Source organism: Botrytis deweyae, assembly GCF_014898535.1.
Source record: "Botrytis deweyae strain B1 chromosome Unknown BDEW_015, whole genome shotgun sequence".
NCBI classification, from domain to species: Eukaryota; Fungi; Ascomycota; class Leotiomycetes; order Helotiales; family Sclerotiniaceae; genus Botrytis; species Botrytis deweyae.
Genome location: NW_024066222.1, coordinates 3328 through 28800, shown reverse-complemented (window position 1 = coordinate 28800; position 25473 = coordinate 3328). Strand labels below are relative to the sequence as shown.

The window sequence follows — 25473 nt, the reverse complement described above, 5'->3', positions numbered from 1 at the left end:
ATTTTTGATAGGATTGGAAAACTGCTGATCCGGCGTTCGTGGAAATGTGTTACGGGATTTCGAAATTGTTGATGGCGCATATAGCAAATCTTACCTACCTTAATGTAATAAATCGCATCTTCAAATCTAACTCTCTTGATGTTTGCACGTAATATTTTCGTTTTCAAACCCCAAGAATTGTATGAGTAGTGTACACCCATGGCAAGTGATAGACACAAGTGGTTTCGATATACGATGTCATAATCCTCCAAGTCGTTCCCATTACTTCCTTGCACATTTGCTTGATTCGGAGCTTTCTTTAAGAAAAACGCATGCGACCTCCAATCGTAATCGGCGTTTTACGCACGTATAGTGTTTGAATCGAAATGTGTTGATGACTCTACGAGCTTATTTGAAGTGTAGAGGGTATAGAACCAACGATGGAATCGAAGCTCTTGTATTGTAGTAGGCATTGTAGTCTTAGATATGCAGTACCTAGCATCTTGTGTATTATGAAATCTGTCGGGTTTCAAGTCGTTGTGTTGTATGGTAATTTGATCGCAAATTTGGATTCTTTAGAGAGGATAGGGCGCAAGAATCCAATACCTCCTCCAATCCAATCACTACCAATGTAAAATTCGTTTCTTCTCAGTTTCATGACTGCTTCAGAGGTGGCTTGTTGGTCGGGGTTTCGATTTTTCAATAGTATACTAAACAACAATGTTAGAATCAAGTGGATAGCAAGAGTGTAACTTATTGCACAAATAAAATGTATATCAAACCTTGCATCAAAGATATGATCATCCCGCAAAGATCCATCTTGCCTATATCTGGGTAATAGATTGAGGATAGTGGTAGTGAGACTCCAAAGTGTCTGCAACAAAGACAGTAGTGAAGAACCTGCAGAGAATTGTCGCCGGATCTTCTATGCATCAGAAATGATGTATCTTCGCCTTGATCTCGCAATCTGCCTAAGAAGGTTGTGCAGTGGTATTGACCACAGCAAATGCCTTGATTTCCTTGTAGCGAATCCAAAAGTATTTCTTCCTAGCCCAAGAATTTTCGACTATATTCACTCCTTCAACCATTCCTCGCTCATGTATTGTAGATGGGAGTACGGGTAGCCCTTTTGGCGGCGCATACAAAAAAAAAGAGTGTAGTCTCCGCCGCAGTACTTTTTTCATACAAGTAGGCTTGTTGTGGTGATCAATTTCAAATATTCGTATGTGCGAGAAATAAGTAGAAAGGTCGCAGGAAAATCGGTTGTTTTGTGCCTCTGCATGTCGAGCTGGTGACAACCTCTCGGTCGCGAGACTCTCTTTTTTCATGGCGCAACAACACCTTTTAGTATTATTAATCGCAGTTGAGATATTCATTATCTAGTTCATATTCTCATTTCTTCTTGTGCTCGCCAGTAACTTTGGAGGTCGCCTGCGGATAGGATCCAAATCACCAGAATCGACGCCGACATCGCTGCAAACCAAATTTCTTGGAAAAGGTATATTTAAAACCCTGGCGCATATATCTGTAGTGGAACTGAGTCTACATTCCAAATTTCAGGATCTCAGGATCATTGTTGGTGTTGTAATCGTAAATTCCATTTTCGCTGATGTTGAAAGTCGTCAAAATGTTTGTCGCACAGTAGCCCAACGAAACGGCGATCTTAATAACTCCAAACTCTGATCTCAGAACTTGATCAAACTATGCCATGATACTAAGAGGTATCTTCTCGAGGTACTATTAAAGTTTTAAAAACTTCCACCGCGTAGAACTCTCACAATCCCCAAATGAATGTTTTTGGAGCTTTTTTGGACCAATGGGAAGCCTTCCACGTGATGATTTTTGACCGACAAACGGTTTTGTTGCACGTCTATGGCCATATCCAAAAATGGGGCTTTTTGGAAATTTTGCAATTTTTTTGCAGATTTACACGGCTCTCAATTGCGCCATTTCAGGAAAACTATCGACGTTCAATTCTGACAAGAATTGGGGATGGTGTTGTTGGTTTTCGTTTTTGACGGTTTTGACGTTGGGTCGTTTACTTCCTCGCAAATTCTTCGTCTGATATCACTTCAAATTCACTTTCGTGGCCCGATTCGGTCATCCTCGGTATTCTTTATCCCGTAAGGTTTTCAAGCTCGGGAATAGATATACTACTGTCGACTTCACTCATTTCAAGACTCGCCGCCTATCATACCACTCACACTTTGTCTGCTCAGACTTCACTTGGCAAATCACTCAACAAATCACTCCTAGTACTTGTGAATAACCTTCTGCTGATAACTACCTTCTCATCTAATAAGGGTACACTCCCAGCAATCTCAAGTCATCTATCTCTACCACCTGCTCAACACTCTACTCTTCCATCATACATATAAAATCAAAGTTCTCAAACTAATTAACTTCTTCACCACCTCAGCTGAGCCTACGCTTTTCCTCAACCCTATGCAGCTTACCCTTATTCATCATCTGTGTATGACCACAATCCTAATCATGCACCGCGATTATCTCATAACCACAGGAATAGCTTTCTTACAGCGACGAGGTCATACACATAGTGGAGAGTATATCTGCATGCATGGCAAATGCTTAATCATCACTTCTCAGCCATCAGTAGTGTTCAAGAGTGGCTCCATCTGCAAAGCACTTGATGACAGCACTGCGAGTACTTTCGAAGGATGCTCCCTCTCGTATTGATGACTGGGGGGTATAGTTTGGGCAAGTGAAACCTGTGTTGCGGTCGAGGAGCTCTGAATGATTACAACAACTAGCACAATGAGAATATTCAAGTTGTCAAGTTTCACTCTACATGTCATGCTCTATACGCTTCAATTTGTTCTCGTCGTTATGATTTTTTGGCTAGAAACAATAAACTTGGGAATAGAAATATGTGCACTCTCTGCACTTGGATACTAAAGATCTAGAGATATTGTAAGGATGATTAACTCATACCCGGCTGTTGGAAGTAATAAGATCTTGTCAAGAAGCTGGAAGAAAAATACCAGGTGGAGTGGCACAAGCTACCAATAGACCCCGAATGGTAATTTGGATTATCCAAAAAGAATCACCAAGTACCACAGTGTCACCTCCTAGATCAACCCCGTAGAAATGGATCTCGTAATATCACAAGGCTTAAACAGAGCGGACTGTAGAAGGGGTGTAAAATGCTCCTGCGAAGAAACTTGGAATGAAACGGACGTCGACCAAAGATCGGAGGGAAGCTTTGCCGTGAAGAACCGTATAGGAAACTTGTGGTCGTCAACAGGCTTAATCCTATGTCCTTCGGGGCAATCCAATGCCAGAAATTTCATAATGGACTTCCTGAAATATAATCCATTGGATCCGGTACTTCATTGCACTGATGAATTGTATGCCCCATTTTCCTTCTGTGTATAAATTTAAGTCGTGGATGTGGAATTCGTCGTCTGCCACTTGAAAAGTGTTATTTAAACCCTCGCTGTTGAGTACTACCATTGTTCGAGTAGGGGTGGTGACATTGGATCTTGGCTGTCTTTCATATTATTGACCTCGAACCGTCGCATTGTGAGGATCCGGTTGATGATGATTATTGTGACCTTGGGTCTGAGTCTGGATATATGAAGCCATGGCCGCGGCAAATGTGATGGATGCGATTGAGAGATTGTTGTTTAAGTTTAAGTATTCGATATCTTAATCTGTTTGAAAAAAATCATGTTTGGCGGCTTGATTGGGAACAAAGTGAATTATTTTAATATAGCCAATAGGATGCTTCTGCCAGTTCACTTCACGATAATGACAAGAGCACTCCGGTAAAGTATGAAATATATTTAAATTCATGAACCATATGCACCTAAACTCCCAAGACCCCCAAACTTTCTAAGAATATCTGAATATCTGAAAATCTGTCCAACCAATTTTCGCCGTCCGTACAATGTTTGTAAGCTTCTGAATCTTTAAAAACCACCCAGACTATCAACCCTCTTTCCAAAATAATTGGTAGTTGCTACTACCATTCCATCATTCTCCCTTTCTATCTCCCTCTTCTTGTTCCCCAAACTCTTCTTCACTTCTCCCAAGCTCATTCCTTCAATCAATCCTCTCACGGCCTCAAAGATCACCGCCTCAAATGCCACAATCTCTATTTTCGACACACAATTCGTATCATACTCTAACCTCAACGCAATCGCATCATCAGAAAGCACCGAGAATTCCACCAAGAGTGCAAATTTACTTCCTTCGGTATAGGTAATCAGAGGATCCACACCTTCGATCATAGTCTTGGAAGTACGATTGTCGTGGAAAGTTACCATAACATCGAGCAGTGGATGATTTGGAAAGCGCGCTTTTGTGGAAGTGGCGCTGAGAATTTGATCCCATGGCATAGCATGTGCAATTGCTTCTTGGCTGGAGGTTTGCACAGCTCGGAGGAAGGATGTGGATGTTATTTGGGAGGCTGAAGATTGGCGGATACGAATGGGAAGAGGCTCGAGGAATAATCCAATGGTTTCGAGATCTTTGGCTCCGCGGTTGAAGTAAGGACCTCCCAATACGATGTCGACATCGTTTTGATCGTGTTGAAGGGAAAGAGCTACAGCACCCAGTGCCATTTGGTGAAGTGTAACTTTTTGCTCATCCGTAAATCTGAGAATTTGTCGGGTGAGATCTTGTGGAAGCGTGGTAAGGCGAGTACGTCCGGTGTATGTGGTACGTTCTACGATATTGGGGAGGGTATAAGCTCTCGATGTACCGTGAAGATATTCTTTCCACCATTTTTGCTCAGCTGGTGTAGCTGTGGTGCTCCATTGTGTGGTGTCCATATATGTATGCTCGACGGGTGGTAGTGAGTTACCGCTGTAAAGCGTGGTAACCTCCTTGAGAAGAACTTCAAGGGAAGTCAAGTCTGCGATAATATGACTCATAGATGCAAGCATTGTGTTTCTTGAGAGGAACACTCGGATGGGATGCTGACGTTCCAAATCAAAAGGTCGATTACATTCTCTCCAAAGACCAAGTTTGTTGACTGTCTTGATCTGAGGTGGGAATCGGTCGTAACCTCTTTGTACAACACCCTTTGGCCCGCTTCTTATATATCTGCAGCGAAGAATACGATGTCGTGATAGTACTGTATTCCATGCTGAGATTAATTTATCGGTGTCAACAATATTGGTGTCGATTGCGCAGGCGTATGTAACATTGAATGAAGATGTTCCGACATTCAGTCTATACTTTTCCCACCATTCACGCTCAATAGGTGATATTCTGTATTTTCCTAGTGGAACCAATGCATCATCGACGTCAGCAGGTTGAGATTGAGCACGAAGATTCTCGATGATCTTTGCCATTTCGAGTAAATTAGCCGATTGCATGATGTGAGAAACCGTCATCCTCACATGGAAGATTTCAGAAAGTTTGCTCGCAAGACGAAGTTGCATAACGGAATGACCTCCAAGTGAAACAAATTCAGAATCTCTAGTAATCTCTACGTTAGATTCGAGTCCTAACAATTCCTTCCATGCTTCAGCAACCCTGGCTTCGGTAGAGCTTTCGATCTTCTTCGGGGTGGACTCCTTTTCTACCAAAGTCATATTGGTGATAGCCTTATAGTCCAACTTTCCAGCAGGTGTCATTGGGAATTTCTCCACGGCCAGGAATACTCTAGGAACAGCATGGACAGGTAGTACTTGAGTAACCTTTGCTCTAACTTTTGAAATATCGAGTGTCTCGGGCTGAACCATAGCAACGAGGTAATCGCCCTTTTGACAAATAGCAATACCAGAACATTCTGGGATAGCTTCCGCTACACGAATTTCCAAGTCATTAAGATCAAGACGGAAACCACGTAATTTGATCTGTCGATCATTGCGACCCAAGCATTCGACTTCACCAGCTCGGTTGAAATATCCTCGATCACCAGTTCGGTACATCATTTCTCCTTGACGATTGCAGATGGTATCGGGAAGAAATCGTTCAGCAGACATTTGTGGCATACCGATATATCCTCGTGCAACTTGTACACCGGCAAGATAGATTTCTCCGATCACACCCGGCGGGAGAAGTTGTTGGTTTCGATCGAGGATGTAGACACGAGTAGTGGGGTTTGGTGCTCCAATGTTAACTGGCTTTCCAGGAAGTAAACGCTTAATGGTAGCTCCACACGTGGCTTCAGTAGGACCATACATGTTGTACAGATTCTTAACACTAGACCATACATCATTGACATGCTGTGGAACTGGCTCGCCGACAAGATATACATTTCGCAGCAGGGGGAAATCTTCTGGGTCCAATATATTGGCAATAGATGGTGTTAAGATGGCAGCGGTGGATTTCTCCAGGTGAGAAAATGGATGTATGCCATCAGCTAGAACAATAGTAGCACCGTAGCTTAGAGCAGAAAATATCTCGTGGATACTTCCATCAAATGCTGGTGACATCAATTGAGAGATTCTCTGACCTGGAAGTGCGAAAAGTCGAACAGCAAGATCTTTTTGAAATGCTACCAGCCCTTCGTGGCTACACATCACACCCTTGGGTTTACCAGTAGACCCAGATGTAAAGCAAAGATATGCATTATCCGCAGGTCTGGGTGTTTGTCTCGGAGCGACCGCTACCGAGCTTGGCAAAGGCAATTGGACCAAATCTTCAACCGAAAGACACAATTTGCATGATTCCGGCGCGATAGTTCGCTGAGATGATGCCGGCGTTAAGAATAGCTTTCCACCAGCAGTTTGAAAATTGGCTTCTCGAATGTGACCTGGCAAGGCAGCATCTTGTGCAGAATATACCGCGCCGGTTTTGAGGATACCGTAAATGGCAACAAGCCAGTTGATACTTCGATCTGCATGGACGCAGACGATATCACCTGGTTGAACATATCTAGAGAGTTGAGCTGATAATTTGGTTGTCATTTTATCAAATTCTTGATAGGTCAGACTATCTCCGGCTTTTTCGACAGCTAAGATGGATGGATTCTCTGCAGCGGCGCGCTCGAATAAAGTGACCAAGTCATCTTTAATTGATGCCGGTGATGTTTCATCTGTCAAGCAATTTCCCATCTTCATCAAAGATTCATGAGATTTAGAAGAGAGTAAATTGGATAAGCATTCGCCGACGGACTTTGTTGGCGATAGAAGAGACAAGATAGCAGTTTGAAAGTTCTCGGATAACAGTTCGATATCAGAATCAGTGTATTTCTGTGTTTGGTATGACATTCGGATGGTTCCAGTTGTGGACATGAAGATACTAAGTGGAATGTCGGGCACGACTTTGAACCATGATTGACCAATAGGACGAATCTTATGATCATCGGTAGGTTGCATATCAAACTCCATAGCCAATGCCGATGCAAATTGTCTACTGTATCCATCTTCTGGAAGAGAATGTTGAAATGAGCTTAAGTCAACCGAGTGTCTGAAGACAGATTGAACATATTCCAAAGTCGTTTGCTCGCGGTTCAGCGAGACATGAAATGGTAATGTGTTTATCAAAGGTCCAATTGTGTCATCCATCCCAGCTATCGATAAATTGCGACCGGAAAGAACAGTACCAAAGACTACGGTATCAGAATCAGCGTACATGGATAGTACCAGACCCCAAGCTGCTTGAAACCACGATGCCAATGAAATACCAGCCGATCTGGCAGCTTCGGCAATTTCTTCAGAGGGTATCGTAAATGAAACATCGGCATTTCGAGATAATTTGGAGGGCGACGATGGCACCGGAAGAGCCAAGTCACCAACTGGTGATGGATGCAACTCCATTTGTTTTCTCCAAAAAGCTCGGCTTACATCTCGGTTCATCTGTTGATGTTTTTGTACTTCGTGAATAACATTCGAGAATGGTGTGCCTGGAACAATATTCTGACCCATCACAATCTTTCGAACCTTCTCGTACAATAGATTTGCAGAGTATCCATCGATAAATGCATGATGAACTCTCCATATTATTGTGCTAACGCCAACATTTCCGGATCTTTGAGTCGTTGGCGTAAGAACTGTAAAAGTAACCTCCATCTTCTCTGGTACAATTTCCTTTTCCAATTCTGATATATACGTATCTGTATCTTCAACAAAAATTTCATCCCAAACGAATGGTAATGGTTGTTTCGAATAAGTCGCTGTGACTCTATCATGATCGAAAATCGTCCGGAATACTGGTTCCGAATCTATAACTGTCTTCCAAGCCAGTTTCATTGTTGGAATATTAGCAGAACTATAAGTTTCATAGAAACTGATAATGTTGCTACCAGGTTGTCTTTGGTAGCTGTGCATAAATGAGTGTTGCATCTCTGTTAATGAAAGATTGGAAGCGGATGTTGTATATCCATTGGATTGAACGGGCTTAGAGAGTGACATGCGACGTTCATGACTCAATCGTGTAGGGCTGACCAGTGTATTCAGATCACGAGTATTCTTCAGGATGTTTGTTGAAGGAGTAGATCTTGCTTCAGTAGCCGAATCGATGAGTTGTGTGAGAGTTGTACTTAAAAGAATGGAAGGTATTGATAAGACGAGACCATCTCTCTTGCAAGCTTTGGAGAACTTGATAGCCATCAATGAATGACCACCGAGACCAACAAAATTGGATTTCAGATCAATTTTTGATGAGGGAAGCTCGAGTATCGAGCATAGATGACCGAGAATAAGGGCTTCTTTCTTTGACGGTGTCATATTGGAAGTCCTTTCGACCATGTTTCGTTTCGTGTAACCATTGTTACCAATGATATCAATGAATGGAGACATTGTAGATATTGATCTATGCTGTCGATGCTGATCTGTGAATTGAAAGTACAGATGAAGGAGGAGGAACTGGTCATACATAAAGAAATCATGTTGATAGATTATCTAAAGAAAATATCTAGATGAAACATAAAGTTCCTCATCCGGCTCCGAGAAGTTGACGATATCTCGACTAAGATTTCTCCTCCGCTATTCTCATCAACACATACTACAAGCACTAATCTTACATTTCACGGCTAGCGAAGTCCGAATGGTAGGTTGTCAAGAGATCTTTAGTTCACATCCTACACACCAGCTAGAACTGAGCTTTCAGTTGCAACCCATGGCAATTGTGAGCACTTGGATACATGAAATTGCGTGATATGCACCCACATACACTCTTACTTTGTAAGACACATGGTGGTGCACTTCCATGTTTGCATCTAATCTTTGGATTTACAATCAGGCACGTTTACTATTCATGAATAACTATGGGTCAAAGGAAAAGTTTCGGACGTCAATATCAGCCTCCTAGGGCCATGAAGCTAGTAAACATTAGATATTGGACTCGTATGATACTTTAGCTTGTATTCGAAGATCCATTCTCTGCTCTACTTGCAAGTTTAGGTCTGATTAAGGTAATGCCAAGCAATATGAATCTAGTGAAAGGGGATAAATTCGCTTGATCCCGAGCATCTCCGATGGATACACGGATATCCGAGAGTAACCTAAACGGTTTCGTTATTATGTCTCCACATTCTTACTCGCAGGCTGATATGATAATTTTGTTTGAGACTTAGTCACGTTCATTTTTCAGCTTCCAGTGACTTTCTAGAGTGTGTAGGATTTAGTCTGTGCATCAATCCTTTCCTCGCTTTCGTATATGGTGAGAAATAAGAAACGTTGTATTCTCGGCAAACATGCATGTGGGTTTCACGGGTCCGCCATCTCAACATTACAGTAGTACCGGATCCGAAAAAAATCATGTCAGCACGTTATGAGCACGTTTTCACAGTTTGAAGTGGCTTCATATTGCGCGCTGGATTATGTATTAATCCAGCTCATTTACCGTCAATTGTAGCATTTCAAATCATCATTCTGTTGAGATTTAAACTTCTGACACCATTCTCTGTCGATACACAGATTTTTTAGAGTTAAAATTGTCATTTATTGATCGATATGTCTTTTCCAAAAATTGCTGTCATAGGTGGTAAGTCACTATCATGAACTATTGTTTTCAAAAGAAGTTCTCGACTAATAAATCATAGCTGGCCCTGCTGGGTTGACCTTTGCTCGTCTCATTCAATATAATGGCATTCCATGTACCATATTTGAATTGGATAGTGATAGAAATGCACGAAGCCGAGGAGGCTCACTCGATATTCACGAAGGATCAGCACAAGTTGCGCTGCGGGAAGCTGGATTATATGAAAAATTCTTGGCAGTTGCACGACCCGAGGGGGAAGTCCTCAAAATTTACGACCCCTCTGGAAATCTCATCCTTGATGAGAGCAAAGATGTCGGTGAAAGCAGACCAGATTCTTTCAAAGGTCGTCCTGAAGTGGATAGAGTCCAGCTTCGCAATATGCTTTTAGATTCTCTTGAGCCTGAGAGCATCAAGTGGGGACATAAGCTACAACGTGTCGAAACATCTGCTGATGCAACATCTCTCACGTATGATTTGCACTTTCAAGATTCTGTCGAGAGAGGCTTTGATTTGGTTGTTGGAGCAGATGGGGCATGGAGTAAAGTACGACATATAATATCCAACACGCGACCACAATTTGCTGGAATCACTGGAGTGGAAGCCAAAGTGTTGAACATCGATCAGAAAGATCCAGCTCTCGCAAAACGAGTTGGCTTGGGTATGTGCCTCACCCTCGGCAACCATCAAACTGTACTATCACAGCGTAACGGTGATGGATCTGTTCAAACGTATGGATTCTTCCGCAGACCTGAAAATTGGCAAGAAACATGCGGTATTGATTGGTCCGCGCCTGGTGTGGGACAAAAATTCGTAGATAAATATTACGAAGATTGGGACCAAGACGCGAAAGATTTGATTATCAAGAGTGATGAAGAAGCAATTCCAAGACCAATGTATATGCTTCCAATAGGACATAAATGGCTTCACAGAGCAGGGTAAGATACCTTTTTAAAATCCATCTCTTTCACTCAGCCTTTGACTGCCTTCCTCATTTCCCCGCGTCCAGAATCCAAACCAATTAGCTGACCATCTATTTAGTGCAACCCTACTAGGTGATGCAGCTCACCTCATGACTCCATTTGCAGGCGTAGGAGTAAATGTTGCAATGGAGGATGGAATGGAACTTGCAAGAGCTATAATTGCTCGTAAGCCGATTTGGGCAGGAAAGGAGAGATTCGAGGATGCTGCCGGTCTGTCCGAAGCTGTAAGAAAGTATGAATTGGCCATGTTTGATCGTGCAGAGGGTTATGCAAAGGAAACTTGGATGTATCTAAACCTCTTCTTCAATGAAAGAGGCGGACATGCAATGGTTGAAAGTTTCGCGGAGCAAAAGAAGCAACAGAAAAGGGAAACTGAGTCAAAGGTATTGGAAAAGGAGGCTGTCAATATTGAGGTTGTAAGCGTTTGAACGTTTTTCTTGTTTCTCGGAGTTCTGATTGGAGTTTATGAGAATAGATAAAAGTCTAGGTCTCGTTATGTTGACTGTCCCGGATTAATATCAATATCAATATCAATGCTTGGCGAATACCAGTCTCCAAGACTCTTCAATCAGGGAATTGAAAGATGAGTTAGCTTCATCTGTACCCTGGTTCAGAAATTAGTGTTTGTGACGACTTCATAGTATTGCAGGATTTCCAACAGGCCATACCACAGTCCGACATTCAGAAGCTTTCAAAATCCGAATCTAATCATAACATTCAACCGGATTGGAAAACAAAGTCAGTCTCAGAACTTGAGTTGTTCCCAAATGTTGAGAGCAAAAGGGACTATTAAACCCCGGTAATGTGACCACTTGGTGATTTAGACGTCAACAATTCTACTGTTATCCAACACCCACGTAGCACAGTCATCTTGTAGCCGATTTCCTGTCTGGAGTAAACAGCTCAAGGTGAACCGAGATTAATGTAAGACAGCGCTGTTCATTGGATGATTCGTGAAAGAGCCGGGTCCGATCGGCTCCGGATTTCATAAGCATTACCTTCAGGAACAGAGCAAAATATATAGCTGAAAGCATTGTTTGAAGGAGCTCAAGAATAACCATGATTTCATATAAGGAAACAGAGATATCGTCTGTTGATTGCATTGCCAGCTCTCCCCCTCCACCTCATTATCACCCACCACATATTACACAACATTTCTATCCTTAATCGAACTTTGGATAAGAAATCAAGAAGACAAAAGTCAGCTGAAGGTTAACGTTCCATAAGTATGCAGCTTTTTGTGATTGGCGGTAGTGGAAGAACGGGTAAGATGGTAATCGAAGAAGCATTACTTCGAGGTACGTATATGCGTATATAGTAAGAATGCAGTAGCCTACCAAGAGATCAGCGATGTCGCCATTTCTTATGCTTCTGACATCCGATAGCTGATATGACGATATTTAGGTCATGATGTGACAGCCTTAGTTCGAGACCCCTCTTCCATGGAAGCCAAGGATGGTTTGAAGCTTTTCAAAGGTAAGAAGTACGATCTTATCCCCAAATGCCGAAACTAGTCACTGCATCCAAGCTAGATATCAAGAAGTACCTTGACTAACTCTCATCAATACAGGCACCCCTCTCAATAAGGCTGATATCAAAGCTGCATTCGAAGCAAGTACCGGCATCCCATCCGTTGTTATTGTTACTTTGAGCGCTCCTCGTACATCCGATAGCCCTTTCGCTGCATCTATTTCTCCACCAAGGCTTATGGCAGACTCAAATGCCAATATAATTGCTGTTATGAAGGAATTTGATGTTCGCAAGATTGTTGTGATGCAGGCTTTTGGAGTGGGGGATAGTTGGCCGCACATGCACTTCTTACTTCGAATGTTGATGAAGAAGTCAAACATGTATCTGCAATACGATGATCACAACTTGGTGGATAAAGAGATCAAGGCTAGTGATATTAATTATGTTCTCGCCAGACCAGCCAGACTGGAGGAGGGTGAAGCAAAGCCCGTTAAAGTGTATGGCAATAAAGGTATGGGGGTCGCCATGATGGCTAGTATCACACGAGAAAGCGTAGCCGTCTGGCTTATTAACGCAGCAGAGCAAAAAACGTGGGATTCGCAAACTCCGGTATTGGCGAATTAGAGTTATCGAGTGGACGGATGTTGCGTTATTTGCTTGAAGGATGGAACGGCGTAATTAGCATTTTTCCCAGATGCCGAGCTTATCTTTTCTTCAGGTCTATGGATCTAAAATGGTGGAATCAGTAGGCTGACGGTAGTACAGATGGGATGACTCCAAGCTCTGACTGTTGAGTCGTTGTACAATACATTATTCATCGTGTACCTCTCATCTCTCATCATGCGTTTTGATTTGTGATTATTCTTCAAATCTTGTGGATTGATTGATGATTATACGGGTACAGTATGCAAATATATCAGCTCCATGTCTCCGTCCAGGCCCACATGAATTAATCATCGATATTTACCCATATTTACCCGCAAAATATGTTAGAGGTATATAAATATATCTCTGTTTATTGGTCAATCGTATATTTTTAATGGATACTGACATGGTTTGCGAATCTATTCCGTATAACGAAGAATTTAATAGGTAGTCTCGCTTTTCAGCCCCTTCATTTCCTCCACACCCGAGCTTTAGTGCCTTTACACAACGACACAGGCCGAGACAGAATATCAACCATTGTTCAAAGTCAGCTAGAGGAACTGGGTATCTCGGGAAGTAAGAGGCGAAGGAAGCTGCATTTACGTGAGTAGGCTCACCATCCTGGTGAAAACCGCTCTTTCCAGACTGCTGCAAAGTTTCTAGCCTCGTAGCCACTGCAACCACCACTCTCGTGCTCGTCGCGGGTAAGCAATATATTATACAACTATAGAGTGCTAGACTCAAACAACCTTTCACCTCCTTCCAAAACAAGAGTGAGCACAGTTCCCCGGTCGATCATACGACAGGCTATTACGCAAAGCTTACTGTACTGTACATATCTTATATTTTATTCCATCCAGCATTTGTAAATATCAGTCGTGGGGTTTTTGCTTAGCCGTCACGAGAATCTGACTAAGGTTACTGTTTTTTTTGGCTTCAAGGGTTCGTGCCTACTAATCTCATCCCATCCAAAAGCAGTGAACACAAACAACTTAATCCTCCGGTTTCCCCTCTCTCTGTCAGATCCTTTCCAAATTGAGGTATCACGACTTCCACGAGGATTGGCAGCATTGCATTGTGTTGTACTCCGTATCTCCATCTGCCTTTTTATATTCGCAAGCACCGAGCACAAAGCTTTACAAAATGGAGGATACTCGATTTGATTCTTCTCGCAAACGGCCACGACCAGTTGTTTCTTGTTTGCGATGTCGTGAAAAGAAATTGAAATGCGATCGACTCTTACCATGTCAAAATTGTACCAAGATACCTAGTGGCCCAGCTGAATGTACTTACAATCACGACCCTTCAAAATCCATTTCAAAATCCAGACCTTCAACACATTCACCAGGAGATCGTACTCCTGATCTTAAATTCGCACCAACCATAGGAAACAATTCGAACATTGTTCAGGTGAGTTTTTCTACACAACTTAATTACTGCAAATAACTTCAACAATGGCAAATACTGATTCCTTCCCAGGGCAATGGTGGGGTCGGCGTTGTTGAGGAGCTTCAATCCCGTGTCGCAAGGCTTGAAGAATTACTTCAAGTTACGGGAAAGTTATCGAATATTCAAAAGTTACCATCACAGCCATCACCAATTCATAAAGTTTCGAAACGTACAAATGCTCCTTCAAGATTGATACCGGGACTCTGCACCTTGATTGTGAAAGGGTCGAGGAGTAGATATCATGGTCAAAATGATCGAATCACCTTGTTAAATCAGGCATGTGTTCCACCTGGATCTATTCCTACTTGTTCTACCAGATGTATTGCTATACTAACACCATTCAAAGTTTCCTGAGGCAAAAGACTTCATAAACAAGAGTGCAACAAGTAATACTTCCATCATCAATCTTGCTAAAGATGTTCAATATCTGCAGCAAAAATCTCAAAGTCATTTCAGGATGCGAAAAGAGACATTGAGCCAAGAAAGTGCTGCAGTTCTTTCAAAACTTCGAGAGTTTCTTCCTGGAAAACCTGTTTGTGATAGGTTATTGAAGATCTATACTGAAAATTTCGAAAAGAGTTCAAGGATCCTTCATGTGCCCTCCTTCCTTCGGCTTTACTCGCACTTTTGGACTTCTCCCGACGATAAAATATTTCAATCTTCACCATTTTTACCTCAATTGACGGCCATACTAGCGATCTGTTATAAGTTCCTCGATAGTGATTCGGGATTTGACGATGACCAGAAGACGTATTTGGAAATGGCATCACTCGAGCTTGTGGCGGCTTGGACCGATACTCTAAGTCGAAAGCAGGCAATTGATATATCAACTTTGCAAATCGAAACGCTGCTTTTACTTGCTCGACAACTACAACTTATCTCTTCAGATAAGCTCTGGTGTGCTACGGGGGCTTTGGTTCGTTCTGCCATGGTGATGGGACTTCACTTGAGACCAGCGGACTTTAAGAAGATTTCACCGTTTCATGCTGAGTTAAGACGAAGACTTTGGGCAACAATTGTTCAAATGGACCTACAAGCATCCATGGCTGCGAGCATGCCCAGTATTGTTCCTGACATAGACTTTACTCAATTGGCTCCAGCAAATTTGAATGATGCGGATTTTGATGAATCTACAACTGAACTTCCTCCTTCAAGGCCTTTATATGAATGGACCGACTCTCTCGCCCAGGTCACATTAGCCATGTCGTTGGCGCAACAACTCAAGGTTGTTTCACTTATCAGAGATATTAGTCCTAATATGGATCTTACAGAAGTTGTTCGAGAAGGAAGGAAATTGGAGGAACTTTTACGACGTGTTCCAGTACCACTCAAATTAGATGGAACACTTCAACGCTCTCCTTCTCATCTATTAGATTGTGTCTTATTGGATATATATCTGAGGAGACCTTTTCTCAATCTTTACCGATTGCTTTTATGGGAAGAGCGACAAGATGATCCATTATTCCGAGAGATGCAACAAATTTGTTTGGAATCGTCAGTTGCCATTGTTTCTTATCAAGATTATTTTGATCCCTCAGTGGCAGATTTGGATTTGTTGAGTACAAACTTGCATTGGACAATGTTTCAAATTTGTTGCAAGAACGACGTTTTAGCCGCTGTCTTGAGCATCTGTCAATATATCAAAGCATCTGCATCAGGGTCTCAAAGCAATGAGCCCAGTCCAGGATTTACACCCAATCAATTCCCAACAACCTTACCTAGCCCTCCAGCAACAAATACACATTTTTCAAAAGCCAGGCTTACTAGGATAGTAGAAGGTACACTAGAAGGCTTCACTAAGAGAGTGGGGGAATTTGGTAGTGATCTCAAAGATGTTCTCATTCTTTCTGTGGCGATGCAATCCGTACGAGCGAATGGTACATCGAATCTAAAAGAGAATTTGATGCACGAAGGTTCCAAGAAAGCATTGTTAGCATGCAGGCAGACGCTGCTACAATCCTTTCCTGATGAAGAAATGAAACTTCCATCCAACAATCCAGAACTGAAAGAGGTAGGCATTTTCTTCTTGATTGTGCAAGCGGGAAAATCAAACTAATTCTTTTACAGGATAGTAAGAATAATATCAGAGCAACACCTGCAGTGGATATCCCAATGTCTACTGTGGACCAAGCCATTTATACCTCCCAGCCAGGATATGTAGATCAGTTAGCCACTTTTGCGGCTGATGCGAATCAGGTAAATATTTTCTAGTTATCATATTCAATGGATTTTCGTGTGATTTTTATAACATCAATACTAATTCAAATATTTTCAATTTAGTTTCAGGGTGACATCTTTGATTTTTCAGATGCTGGTATATTTAATGTGGACAATGATTGGAGTTACAACGAGTTTTGGCAATAAAAGTATTCAAATCATATTAGAATAGGATGGGAGATATTCCTCGTTTACAATATACCCAATTTCATAACTAGCTTCCAAAACCTTAAATTTTAGTCCTTACATCATTTAACCTCAACACAATTTATAATTAATTTATTCTACAAATAACTCTATAACACTATATCCAATACAAATAGTATTTATATCAAATTGAAGCTATAAGTTAGTACTATAAGTTAATATAAAAATTAGTCTTTGCCATGGCTCCCCGGCTTTATCTAGATGATATTAGTGGAATTGAGTACGTATTAGAGCATCGAGAAAGATTCATTACCCCAAACTATTGTGAAATGCTTGTAACAACCTATAAAACGATTACTAGAATAATTAGATATTATTTGAATTGAATTGAAAAAAAGAAATCTATTAAAAAGTATATTGGTGGATCTATTAATGTTATTATATCTGAAATGGATAAAGCAATAAAAAAGGTTTATAACAAATTATTATAACTATATCAAAACAAAATTACAAACTTTCTTTAAAAAATATTTAATGTAAAGGTTAACCAATCAACGATCTGTAGGGCTATTAAGAGAATAGACTTTATACAAAAGCAATTAGTAGTAGAGGCAGTATAGAGGAATAGGGAATTAAAAGATAATTGGATGGATAAAATGTAATTCTTTTAATAGAATCAGATTGTTTGCATTAACGAATCTGGTAGCGATAAGTGTATTAGGAATTGCAAGTATGGATATAGTAAAAAGGGGATTAAAATAAAGGTATAAAGGTAATTGTAAGATTGCATAAGAGTTTCAGTGTTACCGGTATATATAATTAAGGGGTATATTATATCAATTACCTTTTTAAATATACTTGATACTACTCTTTTTTCTAATTTCATTATTGAAAATATTCTACCTCTTTGTAATCTATATCCTAAATCAAGATTTGTTATTTTAATAAATAATATATTTGTATATTATGCTTTTGTAGATAAGATTAAGAAGGCAATAATAGAATATAGCATTTTAATTTGATATCTTTTATTATATTCTTTCAATTTATATTCTATTAAATCAAGCTTTAAAGATTTGAAGAGTTTAATTCGTTATTACTACTGTGCTGAACATTCAAAACACTATATTTATCAATATTTCTTTGAATAAGCAATCAGAGAGAATTATATAGGTATAGAGACAGCTATGAGGGTAAGGGTTTACTTTTTGAATTATGGAATATATCCATAATATTGTTTTTATTATTTAGAGTCTTTAAAAGCTTATTTTATATAATTGTTAATTATTAAATTATTATTTTAAATCATTATAAAATATAGATATCCATTATTTATTGACTATTAAACTATTAGCTTCTTAATCCTAGAAGAGCATTACTTGCTTCCTTTTGTTATGCCTTTTTATAATATACTTTAAATATACTAATGTCTTTTTTAATATCTATAATAATTTTAGTTGGTATATTAAGAAAAAAAATAGTATTAATAATCTTTAATTACTTCAAAGTAAGGAATTTTTTGTAAACTAGTTTTATTATATTATTAATTGCCTTTCTCCAACTAAGATCCATTGTTTTAGTATTTAACCATTTATTATATTCTTATAAAATTTGAGAATCTTCTTATGTATATAAAAATGAAAAAATAGGTACTCGTATTATTTGAAAGAGTGATAGAGTTGTAGATCGACTATTAGATATCTAGTTAGGCATTTACAGGTATAGTGATAGTATTTAGGGAGGTATTTGTTGATAATAAATTCAGGATGAAAGATATAGTTATTGAGATAGTGAAGGAGAAGATTAATGGATATTGATAATAGGCTATAATATCAGAATAGGAGTAGAAGCAGAAACGGGCTTTTCCTTTTTTTTCTTTTTATTACTATATATTTTAAATACAGTATAATTCCGTTTAGCAGTTTATTCAGTAATTTATGTATATAGAGAGAGATTAATAATTATATTATTAGTTTTTCTAATAATGTGCTTTACTTATTCAAATTGCTTATTAATAAATACTATATAATAGTTCTTAGTATTAGAGATTTAATAACAACAACTAATATTAGAATATCTATATTCTGAATATTTTTAACATTCTGAAACCTTTCTTTGTAGCTTCTTTGCTTTAAAATTACCCTTTCTTTAAACATCCATTTTCTTTAACTGTTTCTTCGTTACAGTATTTTGCTCTATATATTTCTTCTCCTTTTCTAATTCGATATTTAGTTTATTATTATTATTATTTATATCTTTTTCTAAACTTGAATCTAGTTTTATATATCGAATATACTTCTTTTTAGAATCTAAATCCTTATCAATAGAAAGAATAGAAATATACTTTTCAGAACAAATATAATAAATCTTTATTCTAGTAGTATTCCAATACTTTTTATCAAAGTGTTTTTATATATAAAAATTACAAAAAATATTCTTCTATTCCTTTTTATTAAAGATATTATTAAATTTGTTTTTATTCCTCTTTATTAGTTTTGTATAAGTTATTTATTGTTATAAAATTGGTTTATTCTTTATAAATATATATCTAATATCTATCTATTCATTTATTTCTTTTTGCATATCTTTTGAAAGTTTATCAAAGTTTTTTCGAAAGGGATTATTGATATTGAGAGTTTTATAAATTGTAGAAATTGTTTTTTTATCGATATATTATTTAAAGGAGAATCGATAGAATATATTATATATTATATCCTTTATTTCAGAATTGAAGACAAGCTTATATAGAGGAGATCGATATCGCAATACTAGTATACTAGGCAAAGAAGAGCTAATCTTAAAAGGCTCTGAAAGAGGAATTATAGGAAAAACAAAACTGGCGGTAAAGACAATAAAGGCAGTAAAAGCTCTTTTATTTTTCAATATACTCTTCTAAGGTTTTATATTCTTTGGAAAAAGTTTCTTGGACTTTTTAGATAATAGAACGGTAATATTTGGTTTAGAAATAAGCGTTTGCTTTATATCTAAAACTTTTTTAATCGATTTAGGGATTCTAATAGATCTCTTAGAAGAAGGAGTAGATAGATCTTTCTATTCGGCAAGGTATTTAGGTTCTCTAGTCTTTGCAATTATTTTGTATTAATTATTTATTAAATTGGAGTATTGGTGGTGGAAATATAAATAAAACAATATAAATTAAAAAATTAGAATGTATATTTGAGAAGAAATCATATGAGGACTAAAATTTAAGGTTTTGGAAGCTAGTTATGAAATTGGGTGTACTTTGCTTTCTGGGCATGTGCACATCTTCACCACTGATCTCAATACATGCACCATTCTCTATTTTTCGTACAGATACTATCTCAAGCACAGATCAAATACGACAAGGTCAAAGGAATTTTGATTGAAAGATGATTTTTTATTCAATGTGGCTTGAAAGATACCCGCCAAGTTATCTTTTTCAATGTCATATCGAACTCTATACATTCAAGATGACTTTCAGGGACACAAGATACGCCACCAGAAAATGCAGCTTAGTTGCCCAATCATCAAAGCGCCGATATCATAAAGCTCATCCTTCTCTTTTCACACACCTCAACTTCATATCCGGATGATTAATCCAAATCTCAGGATTTCTCTGCCACTCTTCGGTTTTCAACAATGATAAATCATACTCTCTTACCAAATGTACCAAGATATTTCGTATCAATGTATCTGCCACAAATTTTCCCATGCATTGTCTTGGACCAAATCCAAATCTCCAAAAGTTATATCGTGCTTGAGTTGCGGTTCTTTCCATAAAACGACTTGGACGGTATGTGGCTTTATCTTCCCCCCAGAATGAGTTACGGATATTTAAAGCATATGAATCAATTACAAAATTTGTTCCAGCCGGAAATTCGTAACCTCCGACAACTCTTGGTGTGGGAATACTTTGCGGGACAGAAAATGCGGCGAGAGGGCGTAGACGAGAAGCTTCAGATACACAAGCAGCGAGGAAGGTTGTACTACTCGACAGGTACTTCTCTAGCGTCAAACCGTTTTCGTCGGCTTCTTTTTGGGCAGCTTGATATTCCGCTCGTAATTGATCCTGAACGGATACGTCAGATGCAAGGAATACAAGATTCCAGCTTACACCGCCAATTGTGACATCAAGGTTTGCATATAGCATCTCGTCAAGAGTATGCAACATTTCATCCTCGGTTAGTTCTCCCATTTCTTTTGCGGCGAATAAGTCCACGATGGGGGCATTGAGCCCTTGTTCCTTCGCTCTTTGATAAGCAAATTCGTTGAATGCAATCCATCGTTCTTTAAATGCTGCAAGGTCTTTATTTGCTTGCGTAGGAAGGTAAGCTGACCATTCAAAACGAGTTAGCCCACCCGAGATAACGTGCTTGAAGAAGGATTCTCGGATCGGAGCGAGGGCACGGAGCTCGGACTCGACATCTGGAGCTAGCTTCCCGTAAACGACTTCTGCCACAATCAAGAATGGGAGAAGTTTCAGATCATCTGCTGGGTCGATAAGTCCACGCGATAAATCTTTAGAGTCCCAAAGTTCTTGAAAGAATGAAGTAGTTCGTTGTTCAATCATTGGAACATATCTTGGAGTGATACTACGATGGAATGGTTTCTCAACAATAGAGCGAACACGCTTCCATTGCTGGCCACTGATCAATCCAACACATTGACCAAGTATTTGACCTAACAAATATCCGGAATTGTTGTTCACAGCTTTGAAATGTTTATCTGAGTCACTGAAGACGGCTTGAATATCGGCAGCTTGAGTGAGCACACTATGATTCACATTAGAACTTAGCCCTCTTTTGATTTTGGGTCCGGATAAAAATCCAAATGGTACACTCACATTTCTGGTTTATGGCCTGACCAGATTTGGTAGATAGAACCATATTTTGATCCCCATAATTCGCTGTTTTCTTTTCCATAAAGGAATTTTGCACCGTCTCCTTGACCATTGGGGAACTCATAATCGCAACCTGGAAGTCTATGTCCAAATTCGACATGCTTGACAGGATATCGATATGACAAGTATAACTATTTTTCAATCAGTCTCATATCCATGACAAATAAAGAACATCTGATGTTATTGGGGCGCAGTAACTTACGTTAAGAACCCTTGAAAGAATATTATTACAGGTCGCCGTCAAAGGCTTTCTGAAAATAAAACAGCCGCATAAGACAACTGCGATGACAAATTGCCCTGCAATAAGAGTATTTGGAAACATTTTATCTGCTGAATGATCGATAGTGATGATAAGAATACCAGGAAGGACCAAACTTATATGCCATCTGTCATGATATTCTCAGTACCAAGAGAATATGGATATATCTAATCCGACGACACCGGAGCAAGCAAACCGGAATCCAGTGCTTATCATCTTGAAATGGAGTCAATATGATTATAATAAGCTACATAGTAAGATAATAATCCACATATCCGGTCGGTCGATAGATATCCGGTCACCGGATCCGACAAAAATTGTGTCGCCCCTTCGCTTACTTGTCAGATGAAGAAGCACTAGCGATGTCAGCCCCTGGCAAGACTCACAACTAAACGAAAGTCACTCGTAATATTGGATCCATTAGCTTTGAGGCTCAATCCTTTCAATTTTCCAAGCACCTGCGTCTCGGATAGATCTCCGAGTCATGCTGCATGCAGCGTCCGATCATTCTCACCATGCATCTCAACCACGTTTTCAGCCTTGCTACCATGCCTAATAGAGTAAGATACGACGTACAAGTCTATCCAGCACATGGCTTGCAGGGTGGTTGAGCTCTTGGCTCTTGAATTTCAGATTCAGCACCGAATGAATGGGTTGACATCTGTAAGGTACGATCAGAAATGCAGTCATCCACGTGAAAACCGAGATCTCAGCCCCTGTTAAGCTGCCATCAGAGTGGCTTTGCTATCAGCAATGACCTAAAGTGGGATACTGAACCAAGGATTTGGAATTGTAGGATCTATTTTGATGCACTCCCCAACTTACATCGCTGTCATCCACGTGGGGCACAGTTCTCGAAAATCTAATTGTAGGATTCTCTGCCGTTTGAGCTTTGAGCTTTGAGCTTGAGACAAGACTTTTCGGAGCCGCCAGTGAATACTGTGAAGTCGTGAGGTTTTGGAAGGCTGATAGAGCTTGTGGCTATGGGATTGTTGTGTTCGAAAATGTATAAGAAGATCTTCATTTCCAGATGTCAAATTCCTTTTCATCATCATCAACAACATCATCATTATCTCAAGCATCAGCAGCACAATAGCACAGCAATTCTAGCAATATCATCCTCCAGAACCATCTTCAGATTACCTACAGAATTCACTACAATCAATCAACACTTCAAAAGTCTTCTACAAGCCTTTTCATACAATCCAATCTTCACTAAAGTAGCAATCAAAAAACAATCAAAATGCGTTTCTCTATCCTCGCAATCGCTCCTCTCATTGCTTCGGTCCTAGCTTTACCAGCTGCAACCACCGTAGACTCCTTATCCAAGTCTCGACCCACCCCTTCCCCACCCAAGCTTCCCACTTGCGGACCGACTCCTCAGCCCTGCTCCTGCCCAGCAGGCACCTACTATCAAGTCTCCACCTCCATTGCCATCATTCCCGCCTCGGTTTCCGATCTCAAATCCATCATTGGTGACTTCCTCGTGACCTCTTGGTTCGGAACTGCTCCCGAATCCGTCACCGGTACCGGGTTCACTCCCGGCGCAAAGCGCAACCTCTTAGGCGGTATTCCCGGCGCAGGCGTCTATCCCATCACCGAAGAACTCACACAGTGGAAAACTTATCCTAACAATGCTGGGTTTTTCCAGAAATTCCAAATGGCCGACGCGCCTTTCTATTTCAACTTGACGACTGGCGCGCCAGGGATTCTTGGAGGAACCTGGGATATCATGGATGTGCATGCTATTGGATCGAGTTCTAGCAGTTGGTTGTGGAATATCTATGCTTGTTTCAGTGTGGATTTTGATTTCCAGGAGTTTCATGAGAGTGCGATGAAGAATGTTAGTGCGATTTTGACGAGTCGGGGAAAGTCGCATGGGAATCTTGTTGGGCCTTTCTCTTACTAAGTGGGAGTATGCATATGGTATGAGGTTTAATTGATGGTGGAGGATGTATTCTTGTTGTGCAATATTTAAGGGGAAGAATTTTCGTTGATTCTTTAAGGGGTGTTTGTTTGTTTTCATTTTCCGTTTGTTGGGGAGAGGGGGTTTTGCAGTTGTTTTATTATACCTTCTTGCTTTGCTTTCTTTCTAGATGGCTTATATCTTACTGCTCGCGCAGATTGTTTTGGGGAGTTTAGAGATGTGGTTTTAAAGATTTTCATTTTAGATTTGGGGGTTTATGTATATTATTAGCTTGCTTGGAATTTATACCTATCTGCTTTAAAAATTATTGTTCTATCTAACATGTGATTTCTGGAACGGTTGACATCTAGATTTTGATTTTTATGATCTCAGTGGCTTCATCACTTTAGTTTTGAGGAGATTAGCTGGTCATTTGAGTTCAAAAGGCATTTTCTATGTTGTAGTCTGGCAGGAGAAACAAAGCATTATTGATTTAACTTGAGATTGAACATAGGTTGATACTTCATAATACCTCAAAAGATTGACAACATCAATCTACACAACTTTTGGTCTGTATCACCAGTATCTTGATGGTTGACTGTTAATTTTCTAGACGTGTATGTCATTGATTGTTTCCTGTGTTATACAAACTCGGTTCGCCTCCGAGAAGGGTCCATTCTCCTTAGCAATTAAACCGTGCATCTAAAACTGCCTAGGAAAAGAATGACACCCCCTTCCCCCTTTTGCTGCCTTAAATGCTTAGCATCAGTATGTCTTGCCTCTCCTGATGAGCTAGTTGTCTCACATTGCTTTCACCATGATGTTGAAGGATTTCTGAGGAGAGCTAGTTCAACATATAAATAAATATATCCCACACCCTATCGTAAATGCATGTCTTAACATAGTAGCATTAGCGTTGAAGGAAATCTTACATAGATCTAGAAGCTTATTTATCGCTTACGAGTTCAAGGGATAATTTCTCAAGTACCGAGGGAAGGCGGGGTAGGACAAAAAGATCTTGGCATTCGTTGCAACTTTGTAGCTAGGATTTTTCAAAAGGAAGGGTGTCATTCTGTTTGCCACGTTAGAGCTTGGGTAACACGATTCCCGAAGATTAATATATGAGTAAGCTGACTTTTTGTTGATGAACAATCGGATGACTAGGATATATTTTGTATGTAATCTGCCAAGTGCCAAGTGCTCACGGCAGAACATATTTGTTTACCAACCCAATGCAACACTAACGTATGCACCATTACAAAATGCTTTTTGGGCTAAAATCAAGTGCATACGAGCCAAGTTTCATCGGTGAACAATGAAAGATCCTCCTAATTTGTTTGCCTCTCCTTGGCTAACTGCTGAATGGATTTTTAACTACGCCATAGGATTGTGGCTATCATCCATAATCACCCGTAAGCCATTCTCGCATGATTAAAGCCTTTCTTACCATCTGATGATTTTCAAGATGACCGGAAAATATCCACTTGCAAGGACATTGCATAGACTTCTGAGCCTATTCCAAGTCGTCGCACAGCGGCAGCACCGATTGGTTCATGCAGACGACATACCATAATTATACTGATGACATTCTAGAACTTCTTGTGGTGGCTACTCTGACAATGTGGCCCCACCGCACACA

The 25473-nt window shown here is 39.8% G+C and overlaps 6 protein-coding genes across 6 annotated transcripts; 4 read left to right on the top strand and 2 right to left on the bottom strand.

The window, feature by feature from the left end:
* Nucleotides 1-3911: 3911 nt before the first annotated feature.
* On the bottom strand, nucleotides 3912-8696 carry EAE98_006719 (uncharacterized protein; the record flags this gene model as incomplete). The annotated part of the gene is made up of 1 exon (XM_038954342.1): nucleotides 3912-8696. One exon carries the CDS (start codon nucleotides 8694-8696, stop codon nucleotides 3912-3914), a length of 4785 nt encoding a protein of 1594 aa, XP_038809022.1.
* A 1155-nt stretch (nucleotides 8697-9851) lies between these two features.
* Nucleotides 9852-11287, top strand: EAE98_006718 (uncharacterized protein; the record flags this gene model as incomplete). The annotated part of the gene is made up of 3 exons (XM_038954341.1): nucleotides 9852-9882; nucleotides 9941-10814; nucleotides 10918-11287. 3 exons carry the CDS (start codon nucleotides 9852-9854, stop codon nucleotides 11285-11287), a joined length of 1275 nt encoding a protein of 424 aa, XP_038809021.1.
* An 800-nt stretch (nucleotides 11288-12087) lies between these two features.
* Nucleotides 12088-12953, top strand: EAE98_006717 (uncharacterized protein; the record flags this gene model as incomplete). The annotated part of the gene is made up of 3 exons (XM_038954340.1): nucleotides 12088-12157; nucleotides 12264-12335; nucleotides 12430-12953. The coding sequence occupies 3 exons, from the start codon at nucleotides 12088-12090 to the stop codon at nucleotides 12951-12953; spliced, it is 666 nt and encodes a 221-aa protein (XP_038809020.1).
* Nucleotides 12954-14117: 1164 nt separating this feature from the next.
* EAE98_006716 (uncharacterized protein) lies at nucleotides 14118-16787 on the top strand (the record flags this gene model as incomplete). Its single annotated transcript, XM_038954339.1, has 5 exons — nucleotides 14118-14384; nucleotides 14454-14699; nucleotides 14770-16434; nucleotides 16491-16619; nucleotides 16704-16787. 5 exons carry the CDS (start codon nucleotides 14118-14120, stop codon nucleotides 16785-16787), a joined length of 2391 nt encoding a protein of 796 aa, XP_038809019.1.
* A 3308-nt stretch (nucleotides 16788-20095) lies between these two features.
* EAE98_006715 (uncharacterized protein) lies at nucleotides 20096-22126 on the bottom strand. Its single transcript, XM_038954338.1, has 3 exons — nucleotides 21872-22126; nucleotides 21613-21800; nucleotides 20096-21541 (listed from the first exon to the last, which is right to left on the bottom strand). The coding sequence occupies exons 1-3, from the start codon at nucleotides 21989-21991 to the stop codon at nucleotides 20320-20322; spliced, it is 1530 nt and encodes a 509-aa protein (XP_038809018.1). The 5' UTR covers nucleotides 21992-22126; the 3' UTR covers nucleotides 20096-20319.
* A 1045-nt stretch (nucleotides 22127-23171) lies between these two features.
* Nucleotides 23172-23837, top strand: EAE98_006714 (uncharacterized protein; the record flags this gene model as incomplete). Its single annotated transcript, XM_038954337.1, has 1 exon — nucleotides 23172-23837. One exon carries the CDS (start codon nucleotides 23172-23174, stop codon nucleotides 23835-23837), a length of 666 nt encoding a protein of 221 aa, XP_038809017.1.
* Nucleotides 23838-25473: the final 1636 nt, after the last annotated feature.